Below are 18,294 nucleotides of genomic sequence, written 5' to 3' on the forward strand. Positions count from 1 at the left end.
AAAAAAGCAAGCACTAAAATGAAGCTGGATGAGATCAGGGGCTGGGCTGCCATTGTATCCTCGCAGGATTTATGAGCAGCAGAGACATATATCCCCAGAGTGTCACCCACTGAATCAGGAGGCAGTGACAGCCAAACAAGGGCCATACAGAATGAGAAAAACAAACACAAGGAAGAACATCCAACAGGCAGAGGAGCTGGACGAGAGCAGCAGAGAAAGGGCCCAGGCAGTGATGAGCCCACAGGGGCTGGGAATAGCTTCACAGCCCCAGAAGGGGGTACTCTCACTAAGGCAGGAGGCAGTGACAAACTCGTTGGGGAGAGAGCATAGGGCTCAGAGTATGGCAGAGGGGAGTGTCTCCCTGGTCCCAACAGCCTCCCCAAGGTGAAGGGCACAGATACTACAGAAAATGAGACCACAGTGCTAAACGGCACCAGAGATACAGAGGCTATGGAAAGAGGCAGAAACCTCTCCTACTCTCCCTTGCATTCCCCGTTCTCAGGCTTCCTGCTACCCCTGAATTTCCACCCTCCAAGCATTGCACAGAGTCTCACATCCTGCAACTGATTCAGCCTAGTGCCAGTTTAGTGTGCAATTAGTGACAACAGACCCATGCTGTGGGGTCAATGGGACGGATGCTAGTTGTTCTTTCCTCCTCCTCCTCAGTCCCGATCCTTACACTATCTACATCGCTCCCTCTGGCCCTTCTCCCTCTGCAGCAGTTCCATTCCAGGGATACACAGCTGGCTTTGCTCTCCAGGGGTTTCATTCTTTAGTGCTATGATTACTGGGAGCCCAGTGCACTGACAGGAGTCTCTGGGCCCATGTGTGCAACAATTGCTGGCTAATGATTAATTTCTCCTCCATCTCATTTCCTCCCCATTTGTCACTCTCATCTACAGCAGCTGGGAAAATCCATGGACAGGTAACTCCCCCGCCCATTGACCATGAATAACTGGGAGGAGGGGGTGAGTGAGGAGGAGAAGCAGCAGCAGCAGCAGCAATGGGTCAAAAGTGAAAGTGTCCATATGTTTCCAGTATCAGGGGGTAGCCGTGTTAGTCTGTATCCACAAAAACAACGAGGAGTCTGGTGGCACCTTAAAGACTAACCGATTTATTTGGACATAAGCTTTCATGGGTGAAAAACCCACTTCTTCAGATGGCATGTTTCCAGAGTCCCCATGTTTCAGGGAATCTGCTGCTGTGATCATAACCAAGGGAGTTACTTATATTTCACAACTGCTTTCACTTCTGCTTTCATAGAAGCATGGCTCAGCAGGCATACCACCTGCAGACAGCAAAGTCCATTTGCCAGGACCAACACAGCAGGGCATCAGGAAGAAGATAGAATAAGAAGGGGAAATGAAGGAGAGAGGGAGAGAAAAACAGAAGAGAGTGTAAAGCAGCCACATGCAGAGAGTTAAGGGGGAGTAGTGCCTCTGATGGAATACTGTGTGCAGTTCTGGTCACCGGTGTTCACTAAAGACTAATTCACTCTGAAACAGGTGCAGCAAAGAGCTACCAGGATGATCAGGGAAATGAAGCGCCTAATCTTATGAGAGAAGACTGGAAGATCTTGGCTTGTTTCAGACTTCATTTTGTTAGGCTAGAGGAGATAGGATTTCTCTCTGTAAATACATATCAGGGGTGTAAAGAGAGGGAGAAGAGCTATATAAGCCAAACAGACAATGCTGGCACAAGAACAAGTGGGTATAAACTGACCGTGAATACATTCAGGCTGGAAATCAGAAGAAGGTTTCTAACCACCAGAGGAGTGAGGTTCTGGAAAAGCCTCCCAATAGGAGGAAAGGGGGAAAGAAACCTAACTGGTTTTAAAATGGATCTTGATAAATTTAGGAATGGGATTATATGACAGATTTGCCTGTAACAGCAGAGGACTGGACTCAGTGACCCAGCAGTCACTACCTTCTAGTCCTACATTGGATAGGAGGTGCAGGGGCTAATTTCCTATCTGCCTTTCTACATCCACTTTGTTTCTGCTCTGCCGTCAGTTTTGATTGCTTAATTGAAGTCTCCACAGTGGATGTGGTCGTCAGGACAAGGGCATTCACCTGCTTCCAACTCTGCTCCGAGAAAGGTAAGGAGACAGGAAGCAAGTTTTTGGGCAACAGACACAAACAACCCTTTGAGTATGTGACCAGAACCTGTCCTTTGGGCCTATAAATATTGTGTGCTTCTCTCTGGTGATTTAGGGCAGTGGTTCTCAATGGGGTATATCAACTCACCTAGATATTTGCCTAGTTTTACAACAAGCTACATAAAAAGCACTAGCCAAGTCAGTACAAACTAAATTTTCATACAATGACTTGTTTATACTGTTCTATAGACTGAACTGTAAGTATAATATTTATATTCCAGTTGATTTATTTTATAATTGTATGTTAAAAATGAGTCAGCAATTTTCCAGTACTAGTGTGCTATGACACTTTTGTATGTTTATGTCTGATTTTGTAAGCAAGGAGTTTTTTTTAAGTGTGGTGAAACTTGGGGGTATGAAAGACTAATCAGACTCCTGAAAGAGTACAGTAGTCTGGAAAAGTTGAGAGCCACTGATTTAGAGAACTAGAAATGAAAATGGGAATCTTAGCTTGCATGTCAAATACAGGTGTTTAGGCCTTTGAGTTGCAAAAAATGTTGATAGTGTAATTGACTCAAATGAGGTGCCAAGGTTGAAGTTCATCAAGTTTCCTTTTAGACACAGGATGATTCACACACACCCTTCAGCGGTCAAGGGTTGGTGGTGTTACCGACTCTTACAATTTTATTACAAAATTGTGATATTTGGTGTTTTTTCTTAAAGCTCCAGCTCCTTAAGGCAATTGATCAGAGAAACCCAGCTTTCATTTAATTTTATTTTTGTATACATATGTATAGTCCCCATGGTTACAGAGAAAAGCTGGAAAATGTGACTTAAGTATAACCTAAAGACTCAGAAACCAGGTGGCTTGCACTGTACATTCTGTCAGGCAAGATGATCTAGTGGTCCATTCTGAACTTAAACTCAGTGACTTGGGGGAGGGATAGCTCAGTGGTTTGAGCATTGGCCTGCTAAATCCAGGGTTGTGAGCTCAATCCTTGAGGGGGGCCATTTAGAGAATCTTGGGCAAAAATCTGTCTGGGGATTGGTCCTGCTTTGAGCAGCGGGTTGGACTAGATGACCTCTTGAGGTCCTTTCCAACCCTGACATTCTATGACTCTAAAAAGCATCCACAATTTATTTGACTTTAAAATAATGAGATAATTTAAAATAATCTCATGATTTTTTGGAGGCTGATTCATGTTTTTTTTAACTCCTGGGTTTGGAAATATTAGATCAGCCTTTGTGAAAAACCACATCCACAGCTCACTGCACAAGGGCATTCTCAGGGACAGAGTGGTATAAAGAGACTTTATTGAAACTGAGTGTCGGAGCATAGATTGCTGCACCTTGTGCAGCGGGGAGACACTGCATTTTCTCCAGGAGACTTTACTTTGTTTCTTTCATTTGTTTTCCTTCCTCTAAGATAAAAATAGTTTGTTTTGCTCTTGGCACAGTGTGTTGGTGGACATGAGCGTGTCAGAAGGTGCATGCAGTGTGTATGGAGACAGATAACTCCTCTGTAAGCCCGATTTTCATAAGCGAAGCAGGGTTGGTGTGGTCAGAGCTTTGATAGACCATTCTGCAGTGATTGCTGTGGGTGAATCAGAAGGGTGTATGCTCCTCCAAGAGTCAGTACTGATCCCAGTGCCTCACTATGGGGCCAGAGATTACTACGCAGCTGGAAATATCTGTTGTTAAGCTAAAACAGATACCTTCACCCTTTGTGGTCATTAAATACCCTCTGCTATCCTGGTCAAATACACACTTAGGTTGATTCCATTTTGCCTTCCTAAATTTCCCCTGTGCTTTGAATTGGTTACGGGATGCTCCTTCACTCCCTGTTTTAGACTTGTGCTGTGTTGCTGTTAAACAGCTACTTTGTCATACCCGAGCAATAGCTGCATGTCAGGGCAAGGTGATTCCGGCTTACTCTTTGTCTTTTTCACTGGTGTGGGTAGCATGAGGCTCTGTTAATTAAGTGTTAAGTGCTTTGGGATCCTCAAGTGAAAGCAGCCACTTACATTATTGATGATGATGATCTTAGTCAAGTGGCCTCTGCACATTCACACTTGGAGATCCACTCAAAGTCCAATAGACCAGTGGTACCTTCTGGAACCATTGCCCATTGAGGAGCCTGTTCACCCCCTCCCTCACAGCTTTACGCAGGCAAGGGTATAAAATGGGGCTGTACTTTCCATATGCCTCTGTTCCTTTCAACTGCAGACCTGGAGCCTCTGCCCCATTCTGTCATTGACTTGGTTGATTATTCTGCTGACTTTGAAAATATTTTTGCAACCAGTTATTAGATAATTACTATAACCTAACCTTAAATAAGTAAAATTTTAGACAACTTCTGGGAATACATAAAATTCCCTTTGCGCCCATACCTGTGACTTACATTTCCAGCAGGATGCATAATAACAGACCCCATAGTGAAGTGATCCAAGTTCCAATGCTATGCATCTCGTCTATGGGTCTTTCCTACTAAGGATGCACATGTTTGGTGCCCAGCATGCCTTGGTGAGGCAAACGCCCCATCTCAGTGGTCTGCATATCAGCCCTTTTCTCCATGGGCAAGTAGGTGAGACAGAGCCAGCATCATGAGGTACTAGCAGCTAAGTTGATTCACAAGGGGGAATTTCCAGCACTGCAGTGCCTTGCCCTCTAGTAGAATTCCCAGTCCCGAGTTAGGCATCCAGGCTCACTTTACAATGATGGGGTGAGTTAGGCACCTAAGAACTGGATTCACAAAAGCCAGAAAGCTGAGCAGGGAGGAAATGCAAAGGGAGGAGTGGGGCCATAGGCACCTACCTGTGGGCTGGAGGGAGGGATCTATCTCCACGTGGGATTCACAGCCATGAGCCCTATCCTGGAATTAAGCCCCTAAGCCAGGTCAGTCCTCTTTCAAGAAGAAACTGAGGTGACAATCACAGTGGTAGAGCCCCACTATGTAACCTTTAGGCTGGTGGTTAGGGCACTCAGCCAGGAGATGGGGAAACCCAGAATACGTTCCTCCCTCTGCCTGACCTGGAGCCCAGGGATGCTGGAACAATTTGTATAGTGGGGGTGCTGAAAGCCATTGAATCAAACTAAGCCCTGTATATAATGGAAACCACTTCAAGCCAGGGAGTGCTGCAGCACCCCCCATACCACTAGTTCCAACACCTACAGCGGAGCAGGAATTTTAACTTGTGTCCCACTTCTCAGGTTAATGCCCTAGGCCAGGGGTGGGCAAACTATGGCCCGTGGGCCGGATCCGGCTTGCGAGCCATTTTAAGACGGCCCGCGAGCTCCAGCCGGGGCGGGGGCCGCACCATGCGGCTCCCGAAGCTGCTGCATGGGCCTGCTTCGGCACTAGCAGGGTCAGGGGCTCCTTCACGCATAGGAGCCGCAGAAGGGACATGCCACTGCTTCCGGGAGCTACTTGAGGTAAGCGCTGCTCAGAGCGTGCACCCCTGAGCCTCTCCCCCTGCCCCAACCCCTGCCCTAGCCCTGATTTCCCCCCCCCCCCCGCTCTCCAAACCCCTCGATCCCAGCCTGGAGCACCCTCCTGCACCTCAAACCTCTCATCCCCACCCCGGAGCCCACACCCCCTCCAGCGCTCCATCCCCAATTTTGTGAGCATTCATGGCCCGCCATACAATTTCTATTCCCCGACGCGGCCCTCAGGCCAAAAAGTTTGCCCGCCCCTGCCCTAAACACTAGGCTAAAGGTTATAATGGGAGCATCCCTACCTCCTCCTCTATCCATTTTGTGTGGTTTAGATGCGATCAGAGCATGACTACTGGATTGGGCCCTGAAGGCCAAATAGGCAGGGCAGTTCCTAGTTTGTGAATCCTGCTAGGGCTTAGACATGTGTTAGGTGCTGAGCTGCTGGGTAGTGTCAGGACTTGGGTAGCTGTGTACATGCCCAGATGCAGAAATTTTAGATGTCTTGGGGACTGTAGCAGAATAAGCTTAGATAACTAAGGACTTCGGGGTTCTGTAAGAGACCATTTTCTGCTCTGAGTTCCTTTCAGGATCTAAGAAACCAGGTCTGGGATCCCTGTCAAACTCTAACCCTGGATATGGGGCAAAAAAAAGTTGGTTCAGAACCAGTGACCATGTCCTGTCTATGGTTCCAAAGGTTGTCCTGCTGAGAGAGGTACTCTGCTCCTCCCCCAATTCCATCCCTTTCTAAGAACTCAGGGTTCAGCCCAAAAAATCCTTCTGATCAGAATGAGCTGCATTCTATGAAGCAGAGCTGAAACCTTCATGACCAAACATGAGTTGTCTCTAAAACAGTCAGTAGCAGACTGGATATTTCATAAATTTGGTGGCAAGGTTACAATGCCAAATCCAAGAGATTCTGCTGAACAGCAAGCCCAGACAGTCAGTAATGGATACTTTTTTCCTGGATTGGGGAACAGTCCTCTCAATGCCTTTCACTAATTCCTCTAATACAGTAGTTTTCAACCTGTGGTCCACAGACCCCCAATTGTCCACAGACTAGGTCTACGATTTCCAAGAACTTTTAAATTGTTTAGGGGTATGCAAATGGGGCAAAAGGTTGAAAACCTCTGCTTTAATACCCAAGGGTGCTATGGAGAATCAGACAGGACAACCCATTGCACCAGCATGGACCAGACAATGGTGGTATTCTGACTTGCTGCAGGTCTATCATGGGAATCCTCTGTTCCTCCCAGTTTCGCTGGATTTACTAATTCAGAGGGAGAGACAGATTCAACATCCTAAGAGTCTCTCCATCTTGCTGCTTGGGCTATGGGACTTCGTTGCTCAGCCCAAGTTCAGGGGATCCTGCTGAATTCCAAAAAAAGTCTGCTCTCATTGCAGAGAAGGTTTTTGCTGTGGATGACCAATACTAACCTCTCTCCGACAGCAGGCCCAATGTCAGCAATCCTGTAATACATATTACATCTCAAATCACTGGAACTATCCATATCTTCAGCAAAGGTTCACCTTGCAATTATTTCAGCCCATCATCTAGACATGGACAACAAGAGTGTATATAGTCACCCTATAGCATAGTACTTGAGAACTTTCCCACTATTGGAAGTTTAGCATCTGCAACTTCATTTTCTTATGACAGTAGAAGCCCTATTACTAGGTTGTTTTTTTTTTTCTTCTTCTTCCCCCTTTCTCCTGGGATGGCTCATAAGAGACCTTGAAAAGAGTCAAGAACAGGAACTGGGAGTCAGAGCTAAAGGTCGGAGCTGGAGCAAGGAACCAGGAGTGAAGTCAAGGGTCGGAGCCAGAGTAAAGAATCAGGAGACAAGCCAAGGGCGAGTTAGGAACTGGAGGTCAGTGACGGAGACAGAGTTGGGAGTCAAGCCAAGGGTCAGAGTCGTAGTTGGGGAATTGATCCAAGGGTCGGAGCCAGGGGTGGGGAGTAGAAACAGGGATCTGGAACAAGGCAGGAGTGCAGGAACAGGACGGGAAGGCAGGGTCTGATGTAGCAGCCAGCCAAAGATACACCTAGTGGTTCAAACAACTCTTTCTGCCTCCTTCTGACTTAAATAGTGAATTTGAGCCAATAGGAGAGGTCAGACAGCTTCTCCAATTAGGAGTTTCATGGGTGGTGCTTATGGTGAGCTAGGGTCCACCAACCTACACTCCCTGCTGGTACCAGGGAGCTGCCAGGTGGTAGCTGCGGTATGAGGCCTGCCTGGGGACCCACAGACCTGGGTTTGAGACTCATGATCCCTCATAACACTCCCCACTTAGGGTGCCCTCCAGTTGTCAGTGGGCTGGGTTTTCCAGGATGGTTCTTGTGGAAGGTCTTTACTAGGTCGGGGCATGGACATTTTCTATGGGTTACCAGGAGCATTCCTCGGGACTGTAACCCTTCCAATCAAATAGCAGAGTTTACCCCATTTCATTCTTGCATCAAGGATATAATGGATGACATATTTGTCATGGCCTTGAACATGTATTGGTGGGGGTAGGGGGGACGGCCAGTTGAGAACGGTGAGAAAACATGTCCTGTATATGGAGCTTTAGAAGTGATACGAGAAACACCTGGTGGATTTGCAGGGATCAGGGCAGGAGGAGTTCAGAGGTAAGTGGACTGATTTGGCAGCAAATTCAGTAGGCGGTCAGGAACTAGTAATCCAGTTTACAAGATGGCCTGTCTGCATGCAGATGTTTGGCTGAAAGCCACACCATCTGACCTATGGAAAAAGTGGACTGTTCTTGTTATTAATGGACTGCATATTGCTTGTAGCTTCTTCTGGCCTCCTCTAGGTGGGTTTTCAGATTATCTTGGTCCAATGGATCTGTTGCACCCAATCAAAAGCTGCAGGGTTGTGGGTAGTTCTTGATTAAAAACTAGTGTGGCACCCATAGTTTGGGGTGGAAAAAGGAGGGGGGGCTTTGTCTTGTAGACCAGTGTTTCTCAAACTGGGGTCCACAGACTCCTGTGGGTCTATGAGGGTACTCCAGGGGCTCTGCTGATCAACTCCTCCCCCTGCCTCCCAGCACCTCCTGCACTCCGGGGATCAGCTGTTGAGCAGTGTGCAGGAGGCGCTGGGAGGGAGAAGAAGGAGCAGGGATGAGGCACATTCGGGGGAGGGTGTGGAAAGAGGCGGGGAGGGTTGAGGCCTTGGGGGGGGGGGGGGGGGGGGGGAACAGGAGGGGGGGGGGGGCCGGGGGCGGAGCCGGGGGGCTTGGAGATCTGCAAAAAAAATTTTAAATAAAAATGGGGGTTCTTGGTTTGCTAATGTTTGAGAACCGCTGTAGTAGACAATTGTTCCACGTTATAGTACGTGAACGCCACATGGGGTAGTAGTGAGCACCAGTCATTCTGGTGGTAGTTTATATAGCACTGTAAGTAGTGTTCCAAAATTTGGTTTGTTCTTTCTGCCTGACTGTTTGACTGAGGATGATAAGTGGGGGAGAGAAAGGCAAGAATGCCCAACATCCAGAGAACTTCATGCCAGAAGCAGGAGATAAATTGTGTACCATGATCATAGATGATGCCCTCTGTGAGGCCATGGAGGCAGACAACTTGATCCATCCAGAGCCGGGTGGTTTCCTGGGAGGAGGGCAGGCCAGTGCAGGGGATGAACGGCAGTGAGGGGGGTGATGTGCTCTGAGTACATTGGAATGAATCACCAATAGAAATTCGTGAATCCCAGGAAGTGCCACAGTTCTCAGATGTTCTGTGTAGCTGCCTAGTCGAGGACTGCTTTCACCTTATGAGAGTCCATCTCGATACCCTTGGGGATAAGATGAACCCTAACAATTCTATGGATGCCTGTCCAAAACCACATTTCTTCAACTAAGGGTTGAGGCGATATTGGCATAGCCTTCCAAGGACAGAACGGACATGCATGGTATGTTGCTCAGCACTGTCTGTAAGTATGTCATCCAGATGTACCACCACATACTGGTCCAGAATATCCCACAACACACTGTTAATAAAATGTTGAAATCTGGCAGGGCCATTGGTTAAACCAAAAGGCATCACAAGGTATACAAAATGTCCATAGCATTTTTGAAAGACTATCTTCCACTCATCCCCAAGTTATGTGCCCATCAGCGGTCCAATTTTGTGTATATTCAGGCATCCCCCACGTGGTCCAGTAGTTTGAGAATTAGAGACGGGGTACCAGTTCCTAACAGTGACCTGATTCAATGCTTGGTAGTCCACGCAAAGTTGGATGCTACTATCTTTCTTTTTAACAAAGAGGATTGGTGCCCAGTAGGTGAGGTGGACTTGCGAATAAAGCCCTCAGCCCAGTTCTCCTGCAGGTAGGTTCACAGGGCAGCCAGTTCAGGTTCAGATATGGCATAAATGTAACCGAACAGAATTTTCCCTCCTGGCTGCAGTTCACCTGGCCAATCATAATCCCTATGTAGAGGTAGGATGTCTCTTGTTTTTTTTCAAATACAGTGGCAAAGTCACTGTACTGGAGAGGAAGCTGAGGCTTGGGATCAGCAGGTGAGTGTGTCAGACCAGCTACTCTGGCTTGTGACCATCAGGGCTCTACTATGTGTTCTCTGCTTCCTGGGATCAAGCAGTATTCTGAAGAGAAGCTGGCCTTTAGTTCATGCTAGTGAATGAGACGATTATGAAGGGTCAGCCAAGAAATTCCCAAGATCAGGGGAAAATGGGGGGGAAGTGAATGGCACTGAACTGCAGCATCTCTTGGTGCACTTGCACAGTGACCTCTACTAGGTCTGGAACAGGCTTGAGCCTTAGGCCTGGTCTACACTAACCCCCCAATTCGAACTAAGGTACGCAACTTCAGCTATGTGAATAACGTAGCTGAAGTCGACGTACCTTAGTTCGAACTTACCGCGGTCCAGACGCGGCAGGCAGGCTTCCCCGTCGACTCCGCGTACTCCTCGCGCCGAGCAGGATTACCGGAGTCGACGGCGAGCACTTCTGGGTTCGATTTTATCGCGTCCAGACAAGACGCGATAAATTGAACTCAGAAGTTCGATTGCCTGCCACTGAACCAGCACGGTAAGTATAGACAAGCCCTTAGGGAAATCTGTAGGGTCTGGACTGCATCCAGATCAATAGTCATCCACTGAACCCAAGTTAATGAGGGCCTGCTGCAGAGAGATTGGAAGGGAGCACTCTGGGACATATAGCTCATCCGGTACTTGCAAATGTGATGTTGGTTGATGGAATGCATGCTGAATGCCAGCTATGGCAATTGCTTGACACTCAGGAATGTTTTGTCAAGGTGCTCAGGCCAGCGCCTTTTACCAGGCCTTGGCTGGCTCATTTTCCTAGTTCTCTCCTATCTGGGCTCCTCAAGGAGCAATCAGTGTTGCATGGCCCAGTTCACCACAGTAGACACACAGGTTAAAATGTTGCCAGCATGCTCTTTACTTGTGGGCGAGTAGTCAGCAGCCCAGATCGACTGGCATGGGCTCAACTTGCAGAGTGGGACCCAATAGCAGGGGCATCGGTCCGATACTACCTATCTTCTTTTTTCCTGCTGTTCATGCAGCCAACTGTCAATCTGGATGACAAGATTGATAAAGGCACCAGATCCGTCAGGGTCCCAACTCTAGCCAACTCCTCCTTTAACCTGTCCAGCAGGCCCCCCTGGAACAGCAACCCTGCCTTACTCCACTCCATGTCCAAAGTGAGATGGCAGAAGTGTGCTGCATAGAAGGCAGCTGTGCCTAAACCTCTGTCAGAGTTTCCGCTCAGCAGAGAGAGCGCACAATTTGGGTCACCAAAGATGGTTGATAGTGCCTGCTAGAAAACGTCCCAGCTAAACAGCCCCTGACCACTGGCCTGCAGTGGGGAGAGGCCCAGTCCAACACCTCTCCAATCACCAGTTGACTACCTGGCCTACCTTGGCCTGGTCGGCTGAGTATATTTGAGGGCAAAGCAAGAACGATAGGCAGCACTAGTTCATGAAGCCTCGAAATTTGGAACGATCCCCACTGAAGCACTCCGGGAGGGGGACAACAGGTCCTGGCTCAGGTCAGGATGTGGTCAGTAGCGGGCCCATGGTGCATTGTTCTCTGCACAGAGTTGATGGACTTGCCCCTGCAGTGACTGATTCTCAGCAACCAGCTGTGCCATCTGCACCTGCATGGCTTGGTTGTCTATTTGGAGGCAGGACACCTATTCATAGAGCACCAGCACTCCTTGGGGAAGAGGGCGCTCTGCTGGGTCCATACCTGGCTGGACCCAACTTGGAGGGGTTGGTGGGCTGAGCAAACTGTTGTAGACTGGAACATAGGCAATCAGGCCTCATGGTTTGAGCAATGGTGGTCATGCCTAGTGACCAAAGCAGGAGTCAGAAGCAAGGAACTGGAGGTCAGTGATGGAGACAAATTTGGGAGTCAATCCAAGTGTCAGAGCTGTGGTCAGAGTCCAGCATTGAGCCAAGGGTTGGAGCCGGAGTCAGAGCCAGGAATCAAGCCACTGGTCAGAGCTGTGGTCAGCAGACAGCAGTTGGAGCTAAGAAGCAGGGATCTGGAACAAGGCAGGAGTGCAGGTACCAGGAACAGGACAGAAAGGCAGGAATAAGGCAGGGCTTGGGAGTCAGGCGAGAAGGCAGTGTCCAGTGTAGCAGCCAGCCAGGGATGCACGTAGTTGCTCAGACAAATTTCTGTGCCTCCTTCTGGCTTAAATTGTGAGTGTGAGCCAATCAGAGAGGCCGGACATCTCCAATTGGGAGCTTTGTGGGCGGTGCCTAAGGTGAACTGGAGTCCACCAGGCCACACGCCCTGCCAGTACAAGTGAGCTGCTGGGTGGTAGCTGCAGGCTGAGGACTGGCTGGGGACCCATGTTTGAGACTTGTGATTCCCCCATACCTCTAGTGAGATCTGGGCAGACAAATCTTGAGGAAGAAAGAGAGGCTATTTACCTTACAATAACTGGATACTTTTGTTCACATGGATCCCATGATCTGCCCTTCTTCCCCACTGATATGGAGTCCTTTAGTGGGATGTTTTGTAGTAGTGAAGGAACTGAATGGTGGCAGGGGCTGTTGCACTCTTTATACCTTTGGAAGTGGGAACATATGCAAACTCAGCAGATGCTGCTGGCCAAAAATATTCTGAGCTCATGAAAACGCAGCCCTTCAGTGGGATCTGCATGGACAAAGCATCTTGAAGAATTCCCGTTATTGTAAGGTGGAGAACCTCTGTTTGTTTACCAATAAATGAATTTCCTTGATAGGAACCTTTGCATATTCACGTTAGCTGCCCGCTTCCCCTTTTCCTCAGAGCCCTGTTGCTCCACCAGGCTCTGAGGTTCAGGGGGGGAAAGAACTGAGATGTTTAGGGTCCCCTGTCCCTCTTATGTTCTCATCTCCTGAATGTTGAGAACCCCAGGGGAAAGCGCACAGATGCCACAATAGGGATTGCTTGCAGAAGGTGCCATTGGTCTGCTGCACATGCCCAACTGAGTTGTCTAATTTTGACCTGGGTGGTTAGCCGTTATTCAGGATCTTATGGGCCATTTCTGCTAGGAGGAGAAATTGAAGATAGTCAGGTACTTCTTTGATGAAATCCTGTTAATTTACCAAGAACGTACAAAGTCCTGTTTTCCCTGACCACAGTAGGAATCAAACAGTAGGAGAGAGTTTCTTTGCTCACAATTCCAAGCCTCTTTTTAGCCAGCGCTCTACCCAAGAGCTCTCTCTCATAGCTTTTTCTTATGTGCATGCTACAAGTACTTCTCTGACTGTTTCTTAGGCTTCCTTGACACCTCCTTTGTGTGCTTCTCTTGTGTTTTTTCTCCTGCTTTTCTCTCTCTCCTATATCTATAATATACACACACACACTGTTGCAATCAAAATAATCCCCCACCCCTGTGTTTTTATTAGACCTCTGGGAAACCCCTTGGACTGCACAGGCTTGCAGGCAGTCTACTCCCTGCCCAGTGGCTTTCATTGTTCCAGCTATCACCAGACAAAGGTGATATTAAATTGTTCCCTCATTTAGTCTGAATGGCAGGCGGCTATCACACCCAACAGCTCCAGTGAGATGGTGTGTCTGCCTAATCCCCTGCATAACCGTGTATAGGCTCATCTCAAAGAAATATAGCCACTGATAAATAACCTTCATTTACTGCGTATCTTCATGTCTGCATGCGGGGAGGATATGTGCATCAGTTTTTACCCTGTGGGTTTGTCTAAATTAGGGTAAACTGCTAAATTTGTGTCCTGGAACAAATGTTCATGGAGCACCTAGATTAGCATTTACAGTTGTGTTGATTGAAGTTAAAACTGGAGCACAAACTCTAATCTGGACAAACTTTTATCATTCTCTGAAGCTCAGGCTTGTTTTCAGTAAGGGGAACAGTGCAGAAATTCAGTCAGAAATTATTTATCATTCAACCTCACCTTAGACTTTACCCTGCCTCCCCTCACCACCCTGCCCCATCCCCTTCTATTATCTTTCTGCTCCTTCCCTTCTTTCTCTGTGTGTACTAAGGGCAGAAGCCAACACCCTGGAGCTTTTACTCATCCTTCTTGATTTTTCACTCTGATCAGGAACTGTGTTGTCATTCCACATCTGGCAAGAACCCGGCATTGCATCCACATCACCACAACTGCTGGAAAGAATCTGTGAAATGTAACCAGTGATTGACCTCCAAACCACCGATACCAGGAGACACATTGAAGAGCTGGTGACGGAATCTGCAGAGAGAGAGAGACACCCATCCACTTCCTAGGGGCAGCAGGGAATGACCTGACTCCTGCTCCCCTGAGGGTAATGATCTTCCTCCATGCCCCTTGTTGTGCCCCATTTGCCTATCAGTGGCCTGATCTACATCACTGAGATCTCTACAGGTTCTGCTGGGCATGTCAAATGCCAGCATCTCTCAAAGTCTGGACCAATGCAAAGATTACAGCGCCAACCACCGGCTGCACCTGGTTGGGTACAGCCTGATCTTTGTGGCAGGTTTGATGCTCAATGCTATGGCACTCTGGGTTTTCCTGCGTTACCTGCACCTCAAGTCTGTGGTGAGCATCTATATGTTCAACCTAGCAGTAAGCGACCTGCTCTTCACACTCTCGCTGCCACTACGGCTCTATTACTACTCCAGCCAGCACTGGCCCTTTGGCAATTTCCTTTGCCAGGTGTCTGGCTCCCTCTTCCAGATCAACATGTATGGCAGCTGCCTCTTCCTCATGTGCATCAACCTGGATCGCTATGTTGCCATTGTCCACCCACTCCGTTGGCGCCACCTTCGGCGGCCCAAGTTGGCCCGGCTGCTCTGCCTGGTGGTGTGGGTGCTTATCCTGGTGGGCTCTGTTCCGGCTGCTGGTGTACACAGGTCAAGTTCCTGCATCAAAGGGAACCAGACCATCGCTCTGTGTTTTGAAAGCTTCAGTGATGGCCTGTGGCAGAAGGGCATCTTCCCACTAGTCATCCTAGCTGAAATCCTGGGCTTCCTCTTGCCACTGACCTCTGTGACGTACTGCTCAATTAGAATCTTCCAGAAGCTATGCCAGGCCAGCGAGACACAGAGCCTGCGCCAGCAGAAGACTATCCGCCTGCTCGTGGTGAATTTGGTAATCTTCATCATCTGCTTCGTGCCCTACAACACAACTCTGGCAGCCTACGGGATGATAAAGGCCCACGTGATCCAGGCTGAGCCACCAGTTCGGGACTCCGTGCGCCAGGTGCTTATTGTCACAGTGCTGTTGGCCAGCATGAACTGCTCTCTGGACCCCCTAATTTACTACTTTAGCACTGAAGGTTTCCGTAACACCTTCAAGAAGCTCCGGCGGGGCCAGGCATGGGACTCCGACGCAGGGATGGCCAAGACTCAGGTCACAAAGACGAAACCCTATAGCGCACGCTCCAGTCTAGAAGCAAAGCGGTACCCAGTCCAAAACTTCATCCTCCCCAATGAGGACTTGCCACTTGCTCCCATAAAAATATTTTTGAATGGCCCAATTGAGGACTCTGAAATATAATCCTGGAAGTCACGGGGTTGCTGAGTTATAGGGTAGCCATAAGATGCCAGGAAGATTGTGGGAGTTGGCTAGAGTGTATGTACCCTGATCAAACTGGAGAAGCTTAGTAGGGTGGTAAGGAAATGTGAGGATGGTAAACTTGGTGATGCAAAAATAAATGATAAATTTTTTACAACAAAATGAGAAATGGTGGAGAAATGTTTCTAAAATACTGTATTCCACTACAGGGAAACATACCATGGGAAATATGTACCTAGGAAAAACACACACACACACACACACACACACACACACACTCTGCAATTTTATTTTGTTCTCTTCTACATAGGTTCTTATACCATGCTCATCATTGCAGTATCTGAGCGCACATTTGTTGTAGAGGTCTCTAGAACACCAGATAAGTTGTAGTTAGTGCTGATGTACCTAAAACACACATACTCCTAGGATGTATACTTATTAAAGATGTACTGAGGGTAAGATTTTCAAAACTGGGAGCTAGATGCACAAAAGGACTTAGATCCTCCCCCTCCCCTCCCCCCACCTCAGCTGCCACCTAACCCCCCCACAAAACACAGTTGGAGGAGGAGGAGGGTGATGGTGGTGGTGTCCCCTCTTATACTGTGTAGCCCAGTGGCTAGAGCGCTCACCCAAAATGTGGGAGACCTGGATGTGGAGCAGGGACTTGAACATGTCTCCCAACTCCCAGGTAAGTGCCCTCATGACTGCAGTAAGTCTTTCTCAATCTACCCTGTTAAAGTTGTTCCACTAAACACTAAAATATTAATGAGGCCAGAGAGACAGTAAGACTGACTCATAGCCTAGTGGTTAGCACATTCACCTGGGAGTCCTGGGTTCCAATCCTGGCTCCAGTGAATATTTAAATATTTGAGTGACATACCCTATAGCCTGGTGGTTAGGGTACTCAGCTGAGAGGTGGGAAACCTGTATTCAAGTCCCTGCTCCACATCAGACAAAGTGGGAATTTGAACTCATGTCCCTGTATCTTGGGTGAGTGCCCTAACCACTGGGCCATAGAGTATAAAATGACCACAGTTCATTAATGCACTTTGATTTAGTCCTCTTTGAAAAAGGAGTAGATCAAAGTCCATTAACCAACTTTTAATGTGAGTCAGCAGGATCCACACAGATTAACTAGCTTCACCTCCCACCTGGCTGTGAACTAAATGATTGTGCAGAGAAGCCCTTCGTGAAAGAACATGCAGTCATTGTAGATGTGCATATATGTGCACACACACACTCAGTATGTGCAATAGTTATACATTTACTCAGAACATACTTGAACCATTTAGAGGTTGTAAATGTATGCAGATGCCAGAGAGAATGCATGCTGGTTGTAGGTATACATAGAACATAGCGAGCCTGGTTCTCATTTTGACCTAAGTTTACGTCTTCTCTTTGAGGAGGTGGTGTAAATGCCAGCATGAGGAGACATACCCAGACTTGCTCTGATGGAGCTAGTATGCTAAAAATAGAGGGTAGCCCTAGCAGCATGATGGGCTACATGCCCCAAGATGTGTCTAGCATCTCAGATGGGATTGTACTCCGACAGCTAGCCCCTCCCAACGCTCACGCCACTGTATCTACACTTTATCTTTAGCACTCTAGCTCAACTAGAGCTAGTCCAGATATGTCTCCTTAAGCTGGAATTTACACCCCCAGCTCAAAGTGTAGACATACCTGTAGGCCTCTATACTGTACTCCGGCTGTGTAAAAGGCCCTTAACATTGTGTAACTATAATTTACACCCCACGTTAAGGTCCTTTTACACTGCCTGAGTGATGAAAAGTGGCCTTAGTGTGAATCAGTCCCAGAGTGTAATACATACAAAAGTGTGTACTTATTCTAGGTGTACATAGGACACACTTACCAGAAGAAGAGGTACTGGAATATACCCCAAGTGTGTGTAATGGTCATGGATGAATACTCACTGTACAATAGTTATTTGATGTATCTGGAAACACAGAATGCATAATGGTCATAGAAGTGCTTGGAACACAGAGGAAATCAAATATTAACATCACCCTATGAAGAATGTGCAGACCTTAATGTTTTACATTGTATTGGTGCTCATCACATTTAGCTAAATGATGATTGATTTTGATGCCTTGCAACAGGGAGATTTCCATTGTTGGGGAGAAAGTGATGTCATGGAATGCTGTTATGGTGTAATATGTTTACTTGTACTATGACCATATTCTTATTTAGACTATGTACAAGACCCTCTAAACCTCAAACTGAGACAGACCCAGCCACACACAGGCAATGCCAGAAACTCCTGCTTAATCACTAGTGCCAGCCACTAGGAACAGCTGCCTTTCTTGCACTACCACCACTATCCCCTTCCACAGTGGAAGAAGTCAGAAGACAAGCAGAAGTAGGTTCACCCGTAGCAGATTCATGACACTGCTCTCTGCTTACCTATGGCTGCTCAGTAGAGTCATTACAGTATCTAGAACTTTTAAGAATGTAAAAAGATTGGAAATGTCCAAAAAGGGAGCTCGGAACAAACTCTAAATCCTTTTGCTGCTTCTAAACTAGCAAAGAAGCTCTTTATGCCTAAAACGAGACATGTAGTGCTTGTGGGAACTCTGGGATAAAGCTGTTGTGAAGCAGGGGCATTGTGCTGAATGGTTACAGAACTTGAGGCATCCCAACCTACGTGTCCACTGACACCCCCCCCCCCGGGAGCTGCTGCTCTCATTACAGAAGTTTGTAGTTGCTGGGATGTGGATGCTGAACTTCTCCATGGAGAGAGACCTCTGT

The 18,294-nt window shown here is 47.7% G+C and overlaps 1 protein-coding gene across 1 annotated transcript; it reads left to right on the forward strand.

The window, feature by feature from the left end:
- The first annotated feature begins 14,388 nt into the window (after nt 1-14,388).
- On the forward strand, nt 14,389-15,510 carry LPAR5 (lysophosphatidic acid receptor 5). The gene has a single exon (XM_024212079.1). The coding sequence runs from the start codon at nt 14,389-14,391 to the stop codon at nt 15,508-15,510; it is 1,122 nt and encodes a 373-aa protein (XP_024067847.1).
- Nucleotides 15,511-18,294: the final 2,784 nt, after the last annotated feature.

The sequence above is a fragment of the Terrapene carolina genome, unplaced genomic scaffold (assembly GCF_002925995.2).
Source record: "Terrapene carolina triunguis isolate 2854851 unplaced genomic scaffold, T_m_triunguis-2.0 Scaffold740, whole genome shotgun sequence".
Classification (NCBI taxonomy): Eukaryota; Metazoa; Chordata; order Testudines; family Emydidae; genus Terrapene; species Terrapene triunguis.

Coding starts and splice junctions, on each gene's coding strand:
- LPAR5 (XM_024212079.1), top strand. CDS start 14,389: ATGTCAAATGCCAGCATCTCTCAAAGTCTGGACCAATGCAAAGATTAC.